Consider the following 13,307-nt stretch of genomic DNA (forward strand, 5'->3'; position numbering starts at 1 on the left):
TCTCCCTTCCCATAGAACTGCCCGGAGCGCCAACCAACGTCGCCATCAGCAGCATTGGCCCTCGTTCTGTCACAATGCAGTTCCGGCCGGGGTATGACGGGAAGACCTCCATCTCCAGGTGGCAAGTAGAAGCCCAGGTGAGGGCAAAGGAACTCTATTTGGGCTATACTCAGACTCATGTTCTACTTTCTAATTAATTAGTAAAACTTGTATAGTGTAATTTAATTATTTTGTTGTGTTGACACCAAGGGTGAGCTGATCGTGCCTGGTTTTGGTTCAGGGCAGGTTTGCCATGTATGGGGTGGGAACTAGGCACATCCCTGGGAGAGGTACCACAGCAAAATGTATTTTTTTTAAATTCCAATTGGTGTGGATTAACCATTTAAAAACTGCTTAAAGGGAAACGTTAACGTTTTAAAATGCCTTTGATTAATTATGCCTGGGGGGGGGGGGGGTTGCCCTGCCCCTGCCTGTGAAATGGCACATCTTTTCAATTTGTAAAAACGACTACATCAACACCGATATTTACAAAGAAAAAAAACTATGCCAGACCCCTATCCTACATGAGGGGCTGGTATAGAAGTTAATAGGGGACCCCCACATGAAAAAAACAGTACCTGGTCCCCCCTAAATATACATATCAGACTCTTATTCTAGATATTGATCTGGTATATATGTTCATGGGGGATCCCACATAAAGAGGTTCTCCCTAAAAAAAAAAAAAAAAAAACATGAGATATGTTAGGTGGGAAGAATAGTGCCCCATCATTGGTATTAGTGAAAGGACTAGTACCCCATTGTGGATGTCAGTGGAAGAAATGCCCCCCCCCCCATCATTGGTGTCAATGGGGGAAATAGTGCCCCAATATTGGTGTTAGTAGGAGGAATAATGTCCCCTCATTGGTATCAGTGGGAGGAATAGTGCCCCAACATTGGTGTCAGTGGGAAAAATGTGTCCCATTATTAGTGTCAGTAAGAGGAATAGTGCCCAATCATTGCTGTCAGTGGGAGAAATAAGGTCCCAGGTGGCAGTGGGAGGAATGGTATCAGTGAGAGGAATAGTGCCCCATCATTGGTGTCAGTAGGAGGAATAGTGCTCCATGATTGGTGTAAGTGGGAGGAATAGTGCTCCATGATTGGTGTAAGTGGGAGGAATAGTGCCCCACCATTGGTGTCAGTGGGAGGAATAGTGCTCCATGATTGGTGTCAGTGGGAGAAATAGTGCCCCATCATTAACGTCAGTGAGAGGAATAGTGCCCCACCATTGGTGTCAGTGGGAGGAATAGTGCCCCACCATTGGTGTCAGTGGGAGGAATAGTGCCCCATCATTGGTATCAGTGGGAAGAATAGTGCCCCATCATTGGTGTCAGTGAGAAGAATAGTGCCCCATCATTGGTGTCAGTGAGAGGAATAGTGCCCCATCATTGGTGTCAGTGGGAGGAATAGTGCCCCATCATTGGTGTCAGTGGGAGGAATGGTGCCCCACCATTCGTGTCAGTGGGAGGAATAATGCCCCATTGTAGGTCTCAGTGTGAGGGGTAGAAGCCCACCATTAGTATCAGTGGAAGGAATACTACCTCTACGTTCATGTCAATGGGAGGAATTGTGTCCTATAATGTGTATTCAGCGGGAGGAACAGAGGCCCAAGGACCGATTAAAGTCAAGCAAAGGGAAGCATCTGGCCTGAAGACTGTAGTTTGGGGATCGCTGGTTTAGGGACAAATTTCTTCCATGGAAACACAGTATATAAAATGAGAACCAATGCCAGTCTGTGGGATTTCTCTATCTGAGTATCTCTGTGCTTCTGCTATAGGTTGGTACACAAGGGGAATCTGAAGACTGGGTCCTCATACATCAGCTAGCCAACGAACCCAATGCCCGGTCTATGGTGGTCCCGGGACTAAGCCCATACACTTTTTACAGGTGGGTGAACTTCTTCTTATTGACATAAAAACACAAATTTCTAATTATGACTTTGATGGGCCTTTCTAACGTAATTATTCTATAATTCAGCTTCCGAATGAGACAGGTGAACATTGTGGGCACCAGTCCTCCCAGTCTACCCTCCAGGAGGATACAGACTCTTCAGGCCCCCCCAGATATGTTCCCAGCAAATGTGACCCTCCGCACAGCCAGTCAGACCAGCCTGTGGGTGCGCTGGGTGGTAAGTAGCACTTTTTTGGTCTTACTAGCCTGAAGGTTTGTGTATGCGGTACAGCGAGGGTTAGTATTGGGGTTACAGGAAAGGTTAGTATTGGGGTTAACAAGATTAGTGTGAAGTTTACGGCCATTGGAGGATGAGTATTGGGGTTACAGAGGGGGTTAGTGTTAGGGGTAATAAGGAGGGTTAGTGTTTAATTTACATAAGGGGTTAGTGTTGGGGTTACAGGAAGGGTTAGTGGTAAAGTTAAAGAGAGACTAAGTGTTGGGAGGGTTAGGTGTTAGGGTTAATGGGAGTATTCGTTTTGGGGCTAATGGTAGAGTATTATTAGGGTTAGTGTGGAGGTTACAGGGAGGGTTAATGTTGGGGTTAGTGGAAGAGAATTGTCAGAGTTGCATTAAAGGGTTAGTGTTAGGGTTACTGGGAGTATTAGTTTTGGGGTTATTGGTAGAGCAGTGTCAGGGTTATAGGTAGACTTAGGTTTACAGGGAGGGTTAGGGTTGGAGTTGCAGGGAAGAGTAGTGTTGGGGTTAATGGGAGAGAATTGTCAGAGTTACAGGGAAGGTTAGTGTTAAGGTTACAGGGTGGGTTAATAGGAGGGAAATGTCAAGGTTACAGGGTGGGTTGGGATTATGGGGAAGGGTAGTGTTGGGGTAACATAGAGAGGGGTAGTGTTGGGGTCACAGGGAGGGGTAGTGTTGGGGTTAGAGGGAGGGGTAGTGTTGGGTTTGCAGGGTGGGTTAATATTGGGGTTAATGGGAGAAAATTGTCAGAGTTACAGGGAAGGTTAGTGTTGAGGTTACAGGGAGTATTAGGGTTACAGGGTAGTGTTGGGGTTATGGGGAAGGGTAGTGTTGGGGTAACATAGAGAGGGGTAGTGTTGGGGTCAGAGGGAGGGGTAGTGTTGTTGTTGCAGGGAGGGTTAATGTTGGGTTTAATGGGAGAGAACTGTCATAGTTACATGGAAGGTTAGTGTTGGGGTTGTAGGGTGGGTTAATGTTGGGATTAATTGGAGAGAATTGTCATAGTTACAGGGAAGATTAGTGTTGGGGTTGCAGGTAGGGGTAGTGTTGGGGTTGATGGTAGAGAAATTTCAGAGTTACAGGGAAGGTTAGTGTTGAGGTTACAGGGAGCAATAGGGTTACAAGGTGAGTTGGGGTTAAAAGGTGGGTTAATGTTGGGGTTAATGTGAGAGAATTGTCAAAGTTACAGGGAAAGTTAGTGTTGGGGTTACAGGGAGAATTTAGGGTTACGGGTGGGTTAATGGGAGGGAATTGCTAGGGTTACAGGGTGGGTTAGTGTTGGGATTACAGAAAGGGGTAGTGTTGGGATTTCAGAAAGGGTTAGTGTTGGAGTTATAGGGTAGGTTACTGTTGGGAGGTAATGTAAGGGTAAGTGTTAGGGTTGGGGTAAAAGGGTGGGTTAATGTCAGGGTTACCAGGGAGGTTAGTGTCAGGATTACAGGGTGGGTTAGTATTAGAGTTAAGGGGAGAGTAAATGTTAGGTTTCAGGGAGGATTAGTGTTAAGGTTACAGGGTCCCATTCTCCCTTGCTATGAATTATGGAGAATGCTAGAGAAATATCAAGAATATCCCAAGGTGGAGATGAACACAAGCGTATGGGAACACAGACAGAAGACATGGCAGGGAGGTCCCAGTTCTGGGGCCCTTATATTATATTTGAAGCCCACACATAGCTCATCTCACAAAAAAACACCTCCTGTTCTCTGAGATTCTTCTTCTCTCTGTATCTCTTTGCTGATTGAAATATCAGAACCCCACCCCCCCACCCCCCCCCCACCCCCCAATGACGCGTCTCACATTTTCTGCAGCCATTACTGGAGACGGCGTACAATGGGAACCCGGAATCTGTGGGCTACAAGATCCGCTACATGAGGTCCGATGGCAAAGGAGAGTCTTTAACGCATGTGATTCATGACCGGGTAGAGCGGGAGTACACCATCGAGAACCTGGAAGAATGGACAGAATACTCCGTACAAGTTGTAGCGTTTAACTCCATTGGGACGGGACCCTGGTGCCCCGCTGTGGTCGCCCGGACCAGGGAGTCAGGTAATGTGGCAATCTGTGGGGTTTTTTTTGTATTCTTTGAATTTTGTTGCTACCGATATATGATAGTTTGTTATGTGTTACTAAAAGATCTTCTATGGCCTACAGCTAGGATCAGTGATCTGTTCCTGTGCAGAGATTGAGGTATCAGCAGAGGCTGCCTATGGTCTCTGCTATCACCTGATGTAAGGGGGGATTCTGATAGAAGGAAGGACTGTAAAATAAAGGTGACTTTGATGTAAAGGGGGGCTTTGATGGGGACCCTAATGTAAGGGGGACTCTGATGGGGACCCTGATATAAGGAGGGACTCTAAAGTAAAGAGGACTTTGATGTAAAGGGGGAGTTTGATGGGGACCCTAATGTAAGAGGACACTGATGGGGACCCTGATATAAGGAGGAACTCTATAGTAAGGGGAGTTTGATGGGGACCCTAATTTAAGGGGGACCTTGATGTAAGGGAGACTTTGATGGGCACCCCGATATAAGCAGTGACTCTAAAGTAAAGAGGACTTTGATATAAAGGGAGAGTTTGATGGGCACCCTAATGTAAGGGGGACTCTGATTGGGACCCTGAAATAAGGAGGGACTCTAAAGTAAGGGGAGTTTGATGGGGACCCTAATTTAATGGGGACTTTGATGGTAACCTTGATGTAAGGGAGACTTTGATGGGCACCCCGATATAAGGAGGGACTCTAAAGTAAAGAGGACTTTGATGTAAAAGGGGAGTTTGATGGGGACCCCAATGTAAGGGGGACTCCAATGGGGACCCTGATATAAAGAGGGACTCTAAAGTAATGGGCGTTTGAAGGGGACCCTAATGTAAGGGGGACTTTGATGTAAAGAGGAAGTTTGATGGGGACCCTGATATAAGGAGAGACTCTAAAGTAAGGGGAGTTTGACGGGGACCCTAATGTAAGGGGGGCTTTGGTGGGCATCCTGATATAAGGAGGGACGATAAAGAAAGGCGGACTTTGATGTAAAGAGGAAGTTTGGTGGGGACCCTAATGTAAGGGGGACTTTGATGGGGACCTTGATGTAAGTTGGAGACTCTGATGGGAACCCTGATGTAAGAAGGCACTCTAAAGTAAGAGGGGCTTTGATGGGAACCCTAATCTAATGTGACCCTAATGTAAAGGGATACTCTGAAGTAAGGGGAGACTTTGATGAGGACCTTGATGTATGGGGGACTTTGATGGGGACTCTGATGTAAGAAGGGACTCCAAAGTAAAGGGAGTTTGATGGGGACCCTAATGTTACGGGATACTCTGATGTAAGGGGTACTTTAATGGGCACCCTGATATAAGAAGAGACTATAAAGTACTTTGATGTAAAGATGGAGTTTGATGGGGACCCTAATGTAAGGGGAACTTTGATGCAAACCTTAATGTAAAGGGATACTCTGATGTAAGGCCAGACTTTGATGTAAAGGGGGAGTTTGATGGAGACGCTAATGTAAAGGGGGGGGGGGGGGGACTTTGATGGGGACCCTGATGTAAAGGGGACTCATTAATTTAGAAAAGTGATTTTTGTTTTCAGCCTGTGAATATTTGTAATATCTGATGTGGCCCTTGTACTGAAACTTTTGGGGTCCCTTGCTCTGACTACAAGGTACAAGGGGCAGACCACACACAAGATGGGGTACAGCTGACCCCGGACCTTCTCCACCATCTCAGTGTAACCGGCTTGCGTGTTTTGAGGCTCAGCCATCAGAACAATGATAATATATTATAATTAATATTATTATTATTAATATATTATTATTAATATTATTTTTATATTATATGGTATCAGCCCCCCTGTATGCCCCTTATGTATGAAAAGCTGCAGAAATGGATACTGTATTTAAAAAATATATATATGCTATTTAGGACACATTGGACCATTGGATTGGTTGGCAACCACGATTTTGGGCCCCCATGAGTTTTGTTTTTGTTTTTTCCAGCCACGCCTTCAGTAAAAATGTCTAATAACCATCTCTCATTGGTCCATTACAAAGCATGTAATAATCTGAGTGGTGCGGATGCCTGCCATGTTGAGAAAGTGGTGCCCCCTTTGCCCGATCCTGCTACAAGGGAGATGGAAACAATGTAATTAAAGTGCATTTATAGGCAAACGTTTATAAACAGCACATTATGTAATGAAACCTAGTACAGCTCCCATAACACACCGACTGATTCTCTTCGTTTCCAGTTCCCTCCTTTGGACCCAGCAATGTCTCTGCTCTGGCCACGACGTCAAGCAGCATATTGGTGCGCTGGAGTGAGATCGCCGAGTCCGAGAGGAACGGCCTCATTCTGGGGTATAAGGTGAGTGGCGCTGTGACCGTCTGTGAAGAGTTAAAGTGTATGTGAATCCTGACAATGAACTTCCCTTGTTTGCTCCCTTTAGCTTTGCTAACCTCTTGCCAGCCACTTAACTAGACTAGTTCAATTCATTTCGTTCCGAATTCATTTTTTAACGAATTTTAACAAATTTGTTGATTCAGAAATCTGAATTAACGAAAACTCGTTTAACAAATTTTTCGAAAATTCAAAAATCTGAAAACCCGAAATAATAACTCTAATAAATCTAATTATAGTATTGGAATTTCCTTTCAAATTTGGCTGTTAGTGAACATAACAAATACAAATTTATCCGAAGTTACGAATTAACCAAAATAACAAATGCCGATCTAAACGAATGGAACGTAATTAATTAATAATAATAAACAACAATAATAATAAAAACTTTTTATTATTATTAATTCGTTCCGTTCGATTTGTTTAGATGCGGCAATCGTTATTTCGGATAATTTGCAACTTCAGATAAATTCGTATTCGTTACGTTCACTAACAGCCAAATTTGAAAGGAAATTCCAATACCTATAAATTTAATATTTGTTTATCGTTAGTTATTCTTTAGAATTTTCGTTCTTTCGGATTTTCTTTCGTAAATTTGAAAATTCATAAATTTGTAATATGGTAAATTCGTAAATTTACGATATTATGAAATTACGAATGTACGAATTTAAGAAAATTACGAAATTACCAATTGCGATCATAACGAATGACCCGAAAAAACAAAAAATGAATGAAACAAAAACGAACAATTTTTTTTGGCAGTGCACATGTCTACACGTAACCCAAATATGCAGCGGCAAAAAGGGTTGGCTTCAATGCCCAACTATCGCACGGCAGCATGAGGTTGTGTGCTGAGAGCTTGCACTGTGTAATGGCCAACAGACTGATTGCTCTCAGTATTTGTAGCACTGCTTTACCGTCGTTTTAGCAGCGCTATTCGGCCACTAGCGGCTGAATAAGGGTTAAAACCGCCCGCATAGCGCCGCTGCCCCATTGTTTTTGGCACTGCAAAGATGCGGCTTGCAGGACTTTTTTTTACCGTCCTGCAAGCGCACCGTTTGGGCTTTCACACTGGAGATACAGGAGCGGCTCTTTACAGGCGCTATTTTTAGCGCTGTAGCGCCTGTAAAGCACCTCAGTGTGAAAGTGCTCTAACAGCCTTGTAATCTATATCTCTTGACATATAATATCTGTTAGTGACCTCGGGGGCTGGATTTTACAGCAGAGTGTCTACGCCCACGAGGGCCTAATAGGAGTTAATTAAAATCACAATATGCATTATACCTGTATATGTGTGTTGCAGTTTTGTTGTATTGTATTGTCAATTGTACCCCCCTCTGCAACCCAGCCACGCTATATAGCACACCATAATGCACAGATGCTGCATTTTTTCCTGCATTGACAACCCATTCAAAACGAATGGGCTGTTTTATGCATTGTGCTTCAACAGACCAAAACCATGTGCATTGCACTGGTGTGAATGGGTTTTAATGGTGTCACTCTTCTAATGGCTGGATATTGGCTTATTCTGCATCCTGGAGAAACTATCTAAGCAGCGTGACACCCTATGGATAGAACTGGGGATTCTGGTTGGGATGTCTTGCCACTGGTGTCATTGGGAATCCACAGAAAATAGCATGGCTGTCTACTTTCCAGCAGCCACATACTGTACAACAGAAGTTTGAGTTTCGGGTGGTGTTGGCTTTCAGTAGCATTTTGTTTTTGAAATGCGTCCATGTGTTGTCTTCCAGATTCTTTACAAAGAGAAGGACTCGGACAATCCGCCTTATTTCTGGCTGGTGGAAGGAAACGCCTCTCGCAGCGTCCAGCTGACCAATCTGGGGAAGTACGTGCTGTACGAGATCCAGGTCTTGGCCTTCACTAGGATAGGAGATGGCGTGGCCAGTACCCCGGCCATTCTGGAAAGAACTCTGGATGATGGTGAGATTGTAGGACCACAGAAGATGTAATGAGAAGTCGTATTTAATGGGAACTTTTTTTTTTTCCATTGGTAGCTGTACTTTTTATGCAAGAGCAAGACCTATCGTTTTATAACTGTGCACTTTGTTACAGTTGGGGGATAAGATTGATTTTAATAAATGTATTTTCAAGCATTCAAAGTGGATAGAAAATATCAATCATACTCAACCATTTACAAAAAAGTATATACTGGAGCAGGGGCTGCTCCAGAAAATTTGAGAAAATCTTGCTGAACTTGTACAAAAGTGATCCCATAGTTCTTCTTGACCAGTGGTCTCCAGACTGCAGCCCTTTGCCTGCCTATATCCAGCCCTTGGGGAACTAATTCTCCCACTGACACCAATGATGGGGCCCCATTTCTTCCACTGACACCAATGATGGGGCACTTATTCTGCCCTCAGACACCCGTGATGGGGGACCATTTCTCTTACTGACACCAATAATTGGGCACTATTCCTCCCACTAATACCAATAATAAGTTATTGTTTACTCCCACTGACCATAACTCCCACCGACACATACGATGGGACATTATTCCTTCCACTAATGATAAGGCATTGTTTACTCCCATTGATGCTAGGGCATTTTCCACTCACATGGACAGATTGGCCCCCCAAAGTCTAAAAAACAGTAAACTGGTCCTTTGCTTAGATTGTTTGGAGACCCCTGTTCTTGACTGAAACATTGGGAATTGAGAACTCTAAGAATTTGAAAATAACAAAAAATACAATTATGTGCTTTCCAAAATTATACTTTGTTATTAAACCAGAAATATTCCATAAAAATTATTAGATGAGTTCAGGAATAGAACCCTCACAAGACAAATTTATAGACACCTAACCATCACACCTACATATGCTTGTTGGACATTCTGTTTGAGAACCTTAGGTATTAATATGGAGTTTCCACCATCCCTCCATGGCTATTCATGTGGAGTTGGCTCCCTTTGAGGTTATAACAGCTTCCATTCTTCTGGGAAATGTTTCCACAAGATTTTGGAGGTTGTCTATGAGAACTTGTGCCCATTCATGAGGTCAGTTACTGGTGCTGAATGAGAAAGACCAGTGGCCAACACATCTGACCTCACATTGGGCACCAAAAAAAAGAGACCTGGCACACAATCCCCATTCTAATTCATTCCAAAGGTGTTCAATAGGATTGAGGTCAGGGCTGTTTGTAGTTCCTCCACACCAAACTGGTCAAACCATGTCTTTATTGAGATATCTTTGGGATGAATTGGAGCACCAATTGTGAGCCAGGCCTTTTTTTTTGGTGCTCAATGTGAGGCCAAACATGTAAACCAGGTCTTATTCTCTGGAACAGAAAAGGGTGTTCCCCAAACCGTTCTCACAAGGTTAGAACACAACTGTCTAAAATGTCTATGCATGATGTTGTATTAACTGTATACTTCCCTGGAGGCACCTGAACTCCATCATATGGAGGGGGGCTCATATATACGTTGGACCATATAGTGTACCATTAATGTTAACAGGGTCAACCAACTCCAAATTGATAGAGTTCTTCAATCATGAGCCTTCAAAGGCAGCTGCTAATGTTTGATGAGAAGAACAGGATCACACTGCCATTTCAGTACATCCCAAAGGTGTTTAGTAGGCTTGAGGTTAGAGCTCTGTGTAGGACACTCCAGTTCCTCCACCCATTACATTTGTGGGCTCATTGGACATCCATTCCAAAACCATGGCCATTATGAAGTTGCCCCCCCCCCCCCCCCCCCCCCAAGGCCATTAATATGGAGTTTTCCCCTTTGCAGATACAATATCCTCCACTCTTCTGGAGGGAGTCTGGGAAATTTTGCCCATTTGCGAGGTCAGGTATTGATGTTGCATGAAAAGACCCTGGCCTCATGTTGGGCACCAAAAACAAAGACATGGCCTGCAGTCAAGGCTCCAGTTCATCCTAAAGTTGTGCAGTAGGGTTGAGGTCAGGGCTCTGTGCAGGAAACTCAACCAAAAACTGGTCAAACCATGTCTTTGTGGAGCTCGCTGATTTTCCCTCGTAGCGTTTGTTGGGCAGTACTACCCACCAAACGTGAATGGGGGCCACACACCAACCTCTCTGCAACTGTGTGCAATGCATGGGGTTGTGGTATGTTCTTTTAGGGGTTAAAACAAACAGTAAGGAGGGTGACAATAATGCCCCCTCAAAATTGATCTTCTGCAGATTGTATTTCAGAGGTCTAATGCACCATTTATAGTCACATTAGTTGCATCTTCCCTGTAAATGTTATTTGTAACAAAGAATCAATATAGTACAAATAATTATACAGCACTTTCAGTGGTTTCTCTTGGAACCGATATGAATATGACATATTACGTGTTTTGGGTTTGGAAATGTTTTGTCTCCTTCAATATATCAATTAAACAAAAAAAAAGATCTTTTATGAATGCATGTAGCAATTCTGGAATTTCTCTTAATCTGTCTTTTTTTTTTTTTTTTTAGTTCCAGGGCCCCCAGTAGGAATACTTTTTCCCGAGGTGAGAACGACCTCTGTCCGCCTGATCTGGCAGCCACCAGCCGCCCCCAACGGCATCATTCTGGGTAAGAACCGGGATTTGGGTTCTGGTCTCTCTAGAAATGAAGATGTCCGAGTTTGATTGATGGTGCTGCTTAATAAAACCCCTTCATGATGGGGCCGTTGTCTACCTTTTTGAGTAGTTCTGCACAAAGGCTTTAACATGGATTTGTATTTTATAAGTGGACAATGGCTGAAAATGCTAATTGTCTGGCTGCTATGGTGACACAGGCTTTAATACATTGACTAGCTGACCTAAATATAAAAAAATAGAAATATAATATAAAAATATGCTGATCAGGAATTTACCGCTGTCCATATTTGCATACTTGTTCTGTGTTAGTAAATCAGAATATGCAAGATCAGCATGACAGCCAGGCAACCTGCATTTTCAGAGGGATTGGGACAGCAGTGGAAGTCGTTTTTTTTTTTTCAAGATATTACAAACTGCTTGGCCACTACATGGCTGATCATTTCTCTTTTTTCCACTTAAAGCAGATTATATCCCCAATCGCCAAGAGCTCTATTTATAAAACGTTAGTTGCACGAATGTCAGATGGATTTGTGCAAGCGGAACGAAATGTCATTGTAATTTTTCTAAGAGATTTAATGCCTGTATCATCAACTCCACCTAGTGGCCAAAGCATGGAATTGTTTTCTGAAATACCTCTCTGAGAGAGCCATACCACATTTCGGTCACTAGATGGAGCTGACGATACAGGCATTAATCTCTGAGAAAAATTACAGTGACATTTCGTTCAGCTTGCATGAATGCTTTTGACAATTGTGCAACAAATGTTTTATAAATCTCTTATAATTATTAACAGGGTGTATTTCTAAAAAAAAAAAAAAAAAAATCCACAGAGCTCTTTGTCCTGTGAAGCTGCATGTATTTTTGCTCTGTGTGCGGGTGGGGCAAAGTGGGCTAATATTAGGCCTTCTTTCCTCCAGTTTGAATGTTACTAAATAAACATAATATAAAATAGAGTGAATCAGGAAAACTCCACATTATGGCCACTAAATGGAGCTGATGATCATAGGAATTGAATACTCATTTACCATTATCATCAGCTCCATCTAGTGGCCATAATGTGGTATTTTCCTGATTCATTGTATTTTGGATGAATAACAACAAATGACCTGGAGAGACAAGAGCCTAGTATTATTCAATTCTGCCCCCAGTCATACAGAACAAATGTACATGTAGTTTCACAGAATGAATAGCGCTGACGTATTATAAATACACCCCTTAATGTCATTTCAAAAGTCATTTTTAATAGGCAGCTTTCAGTGATAAAAAATAAATCTCTGCAGATCCTGCCATGACTGTCCTTGTTCAGGCGTTTCTTGTTATAGAGTGACCACGCTCTGTCCCTTTCTCCCAATTCTGCTCCCGTGTTGTCTCCCGGGCATCTAATGGTGAATACAAGTGGGCATTTGTAATGTGCAACTTTTATGAAATTAATCCCTGGTGATCCTGCCATAAAGAACCTAGTTAAGGCCCTTCCTATTATAGGGTGACAACACTCTGTCTCCCAATTGTGTTCCTGTGTTGTCACTAGGGGTTGCACCAATACCACTTTTTTTAGACCGAGTACAAGTGCCGATACCGATTACCGATACTTTTTTTAATGTCGTGTGACAGTAGCAAAGATATGCAGCACTGATAGGTACTGAGGAGGCGTGGACTGTGTCAGTCTTTTTTTTTACAATGCTTTCTTTTTTTTGGGGAGATGGACAGTGTCAGTGGCTTTATTATTTTATATTTTAATAATTTTACTTTTAAACATGTATTACAATTTTTCCTTTTTTTTTTTTCTTTTCATCAACACTGTTGGGGGGGGGGGGGACTTTGGTAAGATATCAGGGATCTAAGACCCCTGATAGTCCCTTTCTCTGTCTCAAAGGGGAGATAAGGACACAGATTCCCCAGTCCCTTTCTCTGTAGCCTCAGCTGCACTGAAGATAATAGGATTTTTTAAAACAGCTTACCTGTAAAATCCTTTTCTTTCGAAGGACATCACGGGACACAGAGCCACAGTAATTACTGATGGGTTATATAGGTATCACTGGTGATTGGACACTGGCACACCCTATCAGGAAGTTCAACCCCCTATATAATCCCTCCCCCTTGCAGGGATACCTCAGTTTTGTAGCCAAGCAATATAGTGTATTAGAAGAGGGGTGGGACCTCTGTGTCCCGTGATGTCCTTCGAAAGAAAAGGAT

The 13,307-nt window shown here is 43.1% G+C and overlaps 1 protein-coding gene across 4 annotated transcripts in view; it reads left to right on the forward strand.

Moving 5' to 3' along the window:
- SDK2 (sidekick cell adhesion molecule 2) overlaps nt 1-13,307 on the forward strand; it is an 818,277-nt gene that overhangs the window by 711,497 nt on the left and 93,473 nt on the right. For all 4 annotated transcript variants that reach the window (XM_073606891.1, XM_073606893.1, XM_073606892.1 and 1 more), the window contains exons 22-28: nt 16-137; nt 1,814-1,923; nt 2,014-2,164; nt 3,993-4,230; nt 6,419-6,534; nt 8,319-8,508; nt 11,008-11,106. In XM_073606891.1, coding sequence (XP_073462992.1) covers nt 16-137; nt 1,814-1,923; nt 2,014-2,164; nt 3,993-4,230; nt 6,419-6,534; nt 8,319-8,508; nt 11,008-11,106 — 1,026 coding nt within the window. The remainder of the gene's footprint in view (nt 1-15; nt 138-1,813; nt 1,924-2,013; nt 2,165-3,992; nt 4,231-6,418; nt 6,535-8,318; nt 8,509-11,007; nt 11,107-13,307) is intronic.

The sequence above is a fragment of the Aquarana catesbeiana genome, linkage group LG12 (assembly GCF_042186555.1).
Source record: "Aquarana catesbeiana isolate 2022-GZ linkage group LG12, ASM4218655v1, whole genome shotgun sequence".
Classification (NCBI taxonomy): Eukaryota; Metazoa; Chordata; class Amphibia; order Anura; family Ranidae; genus Aquarana; species Aquarana catesbeiana.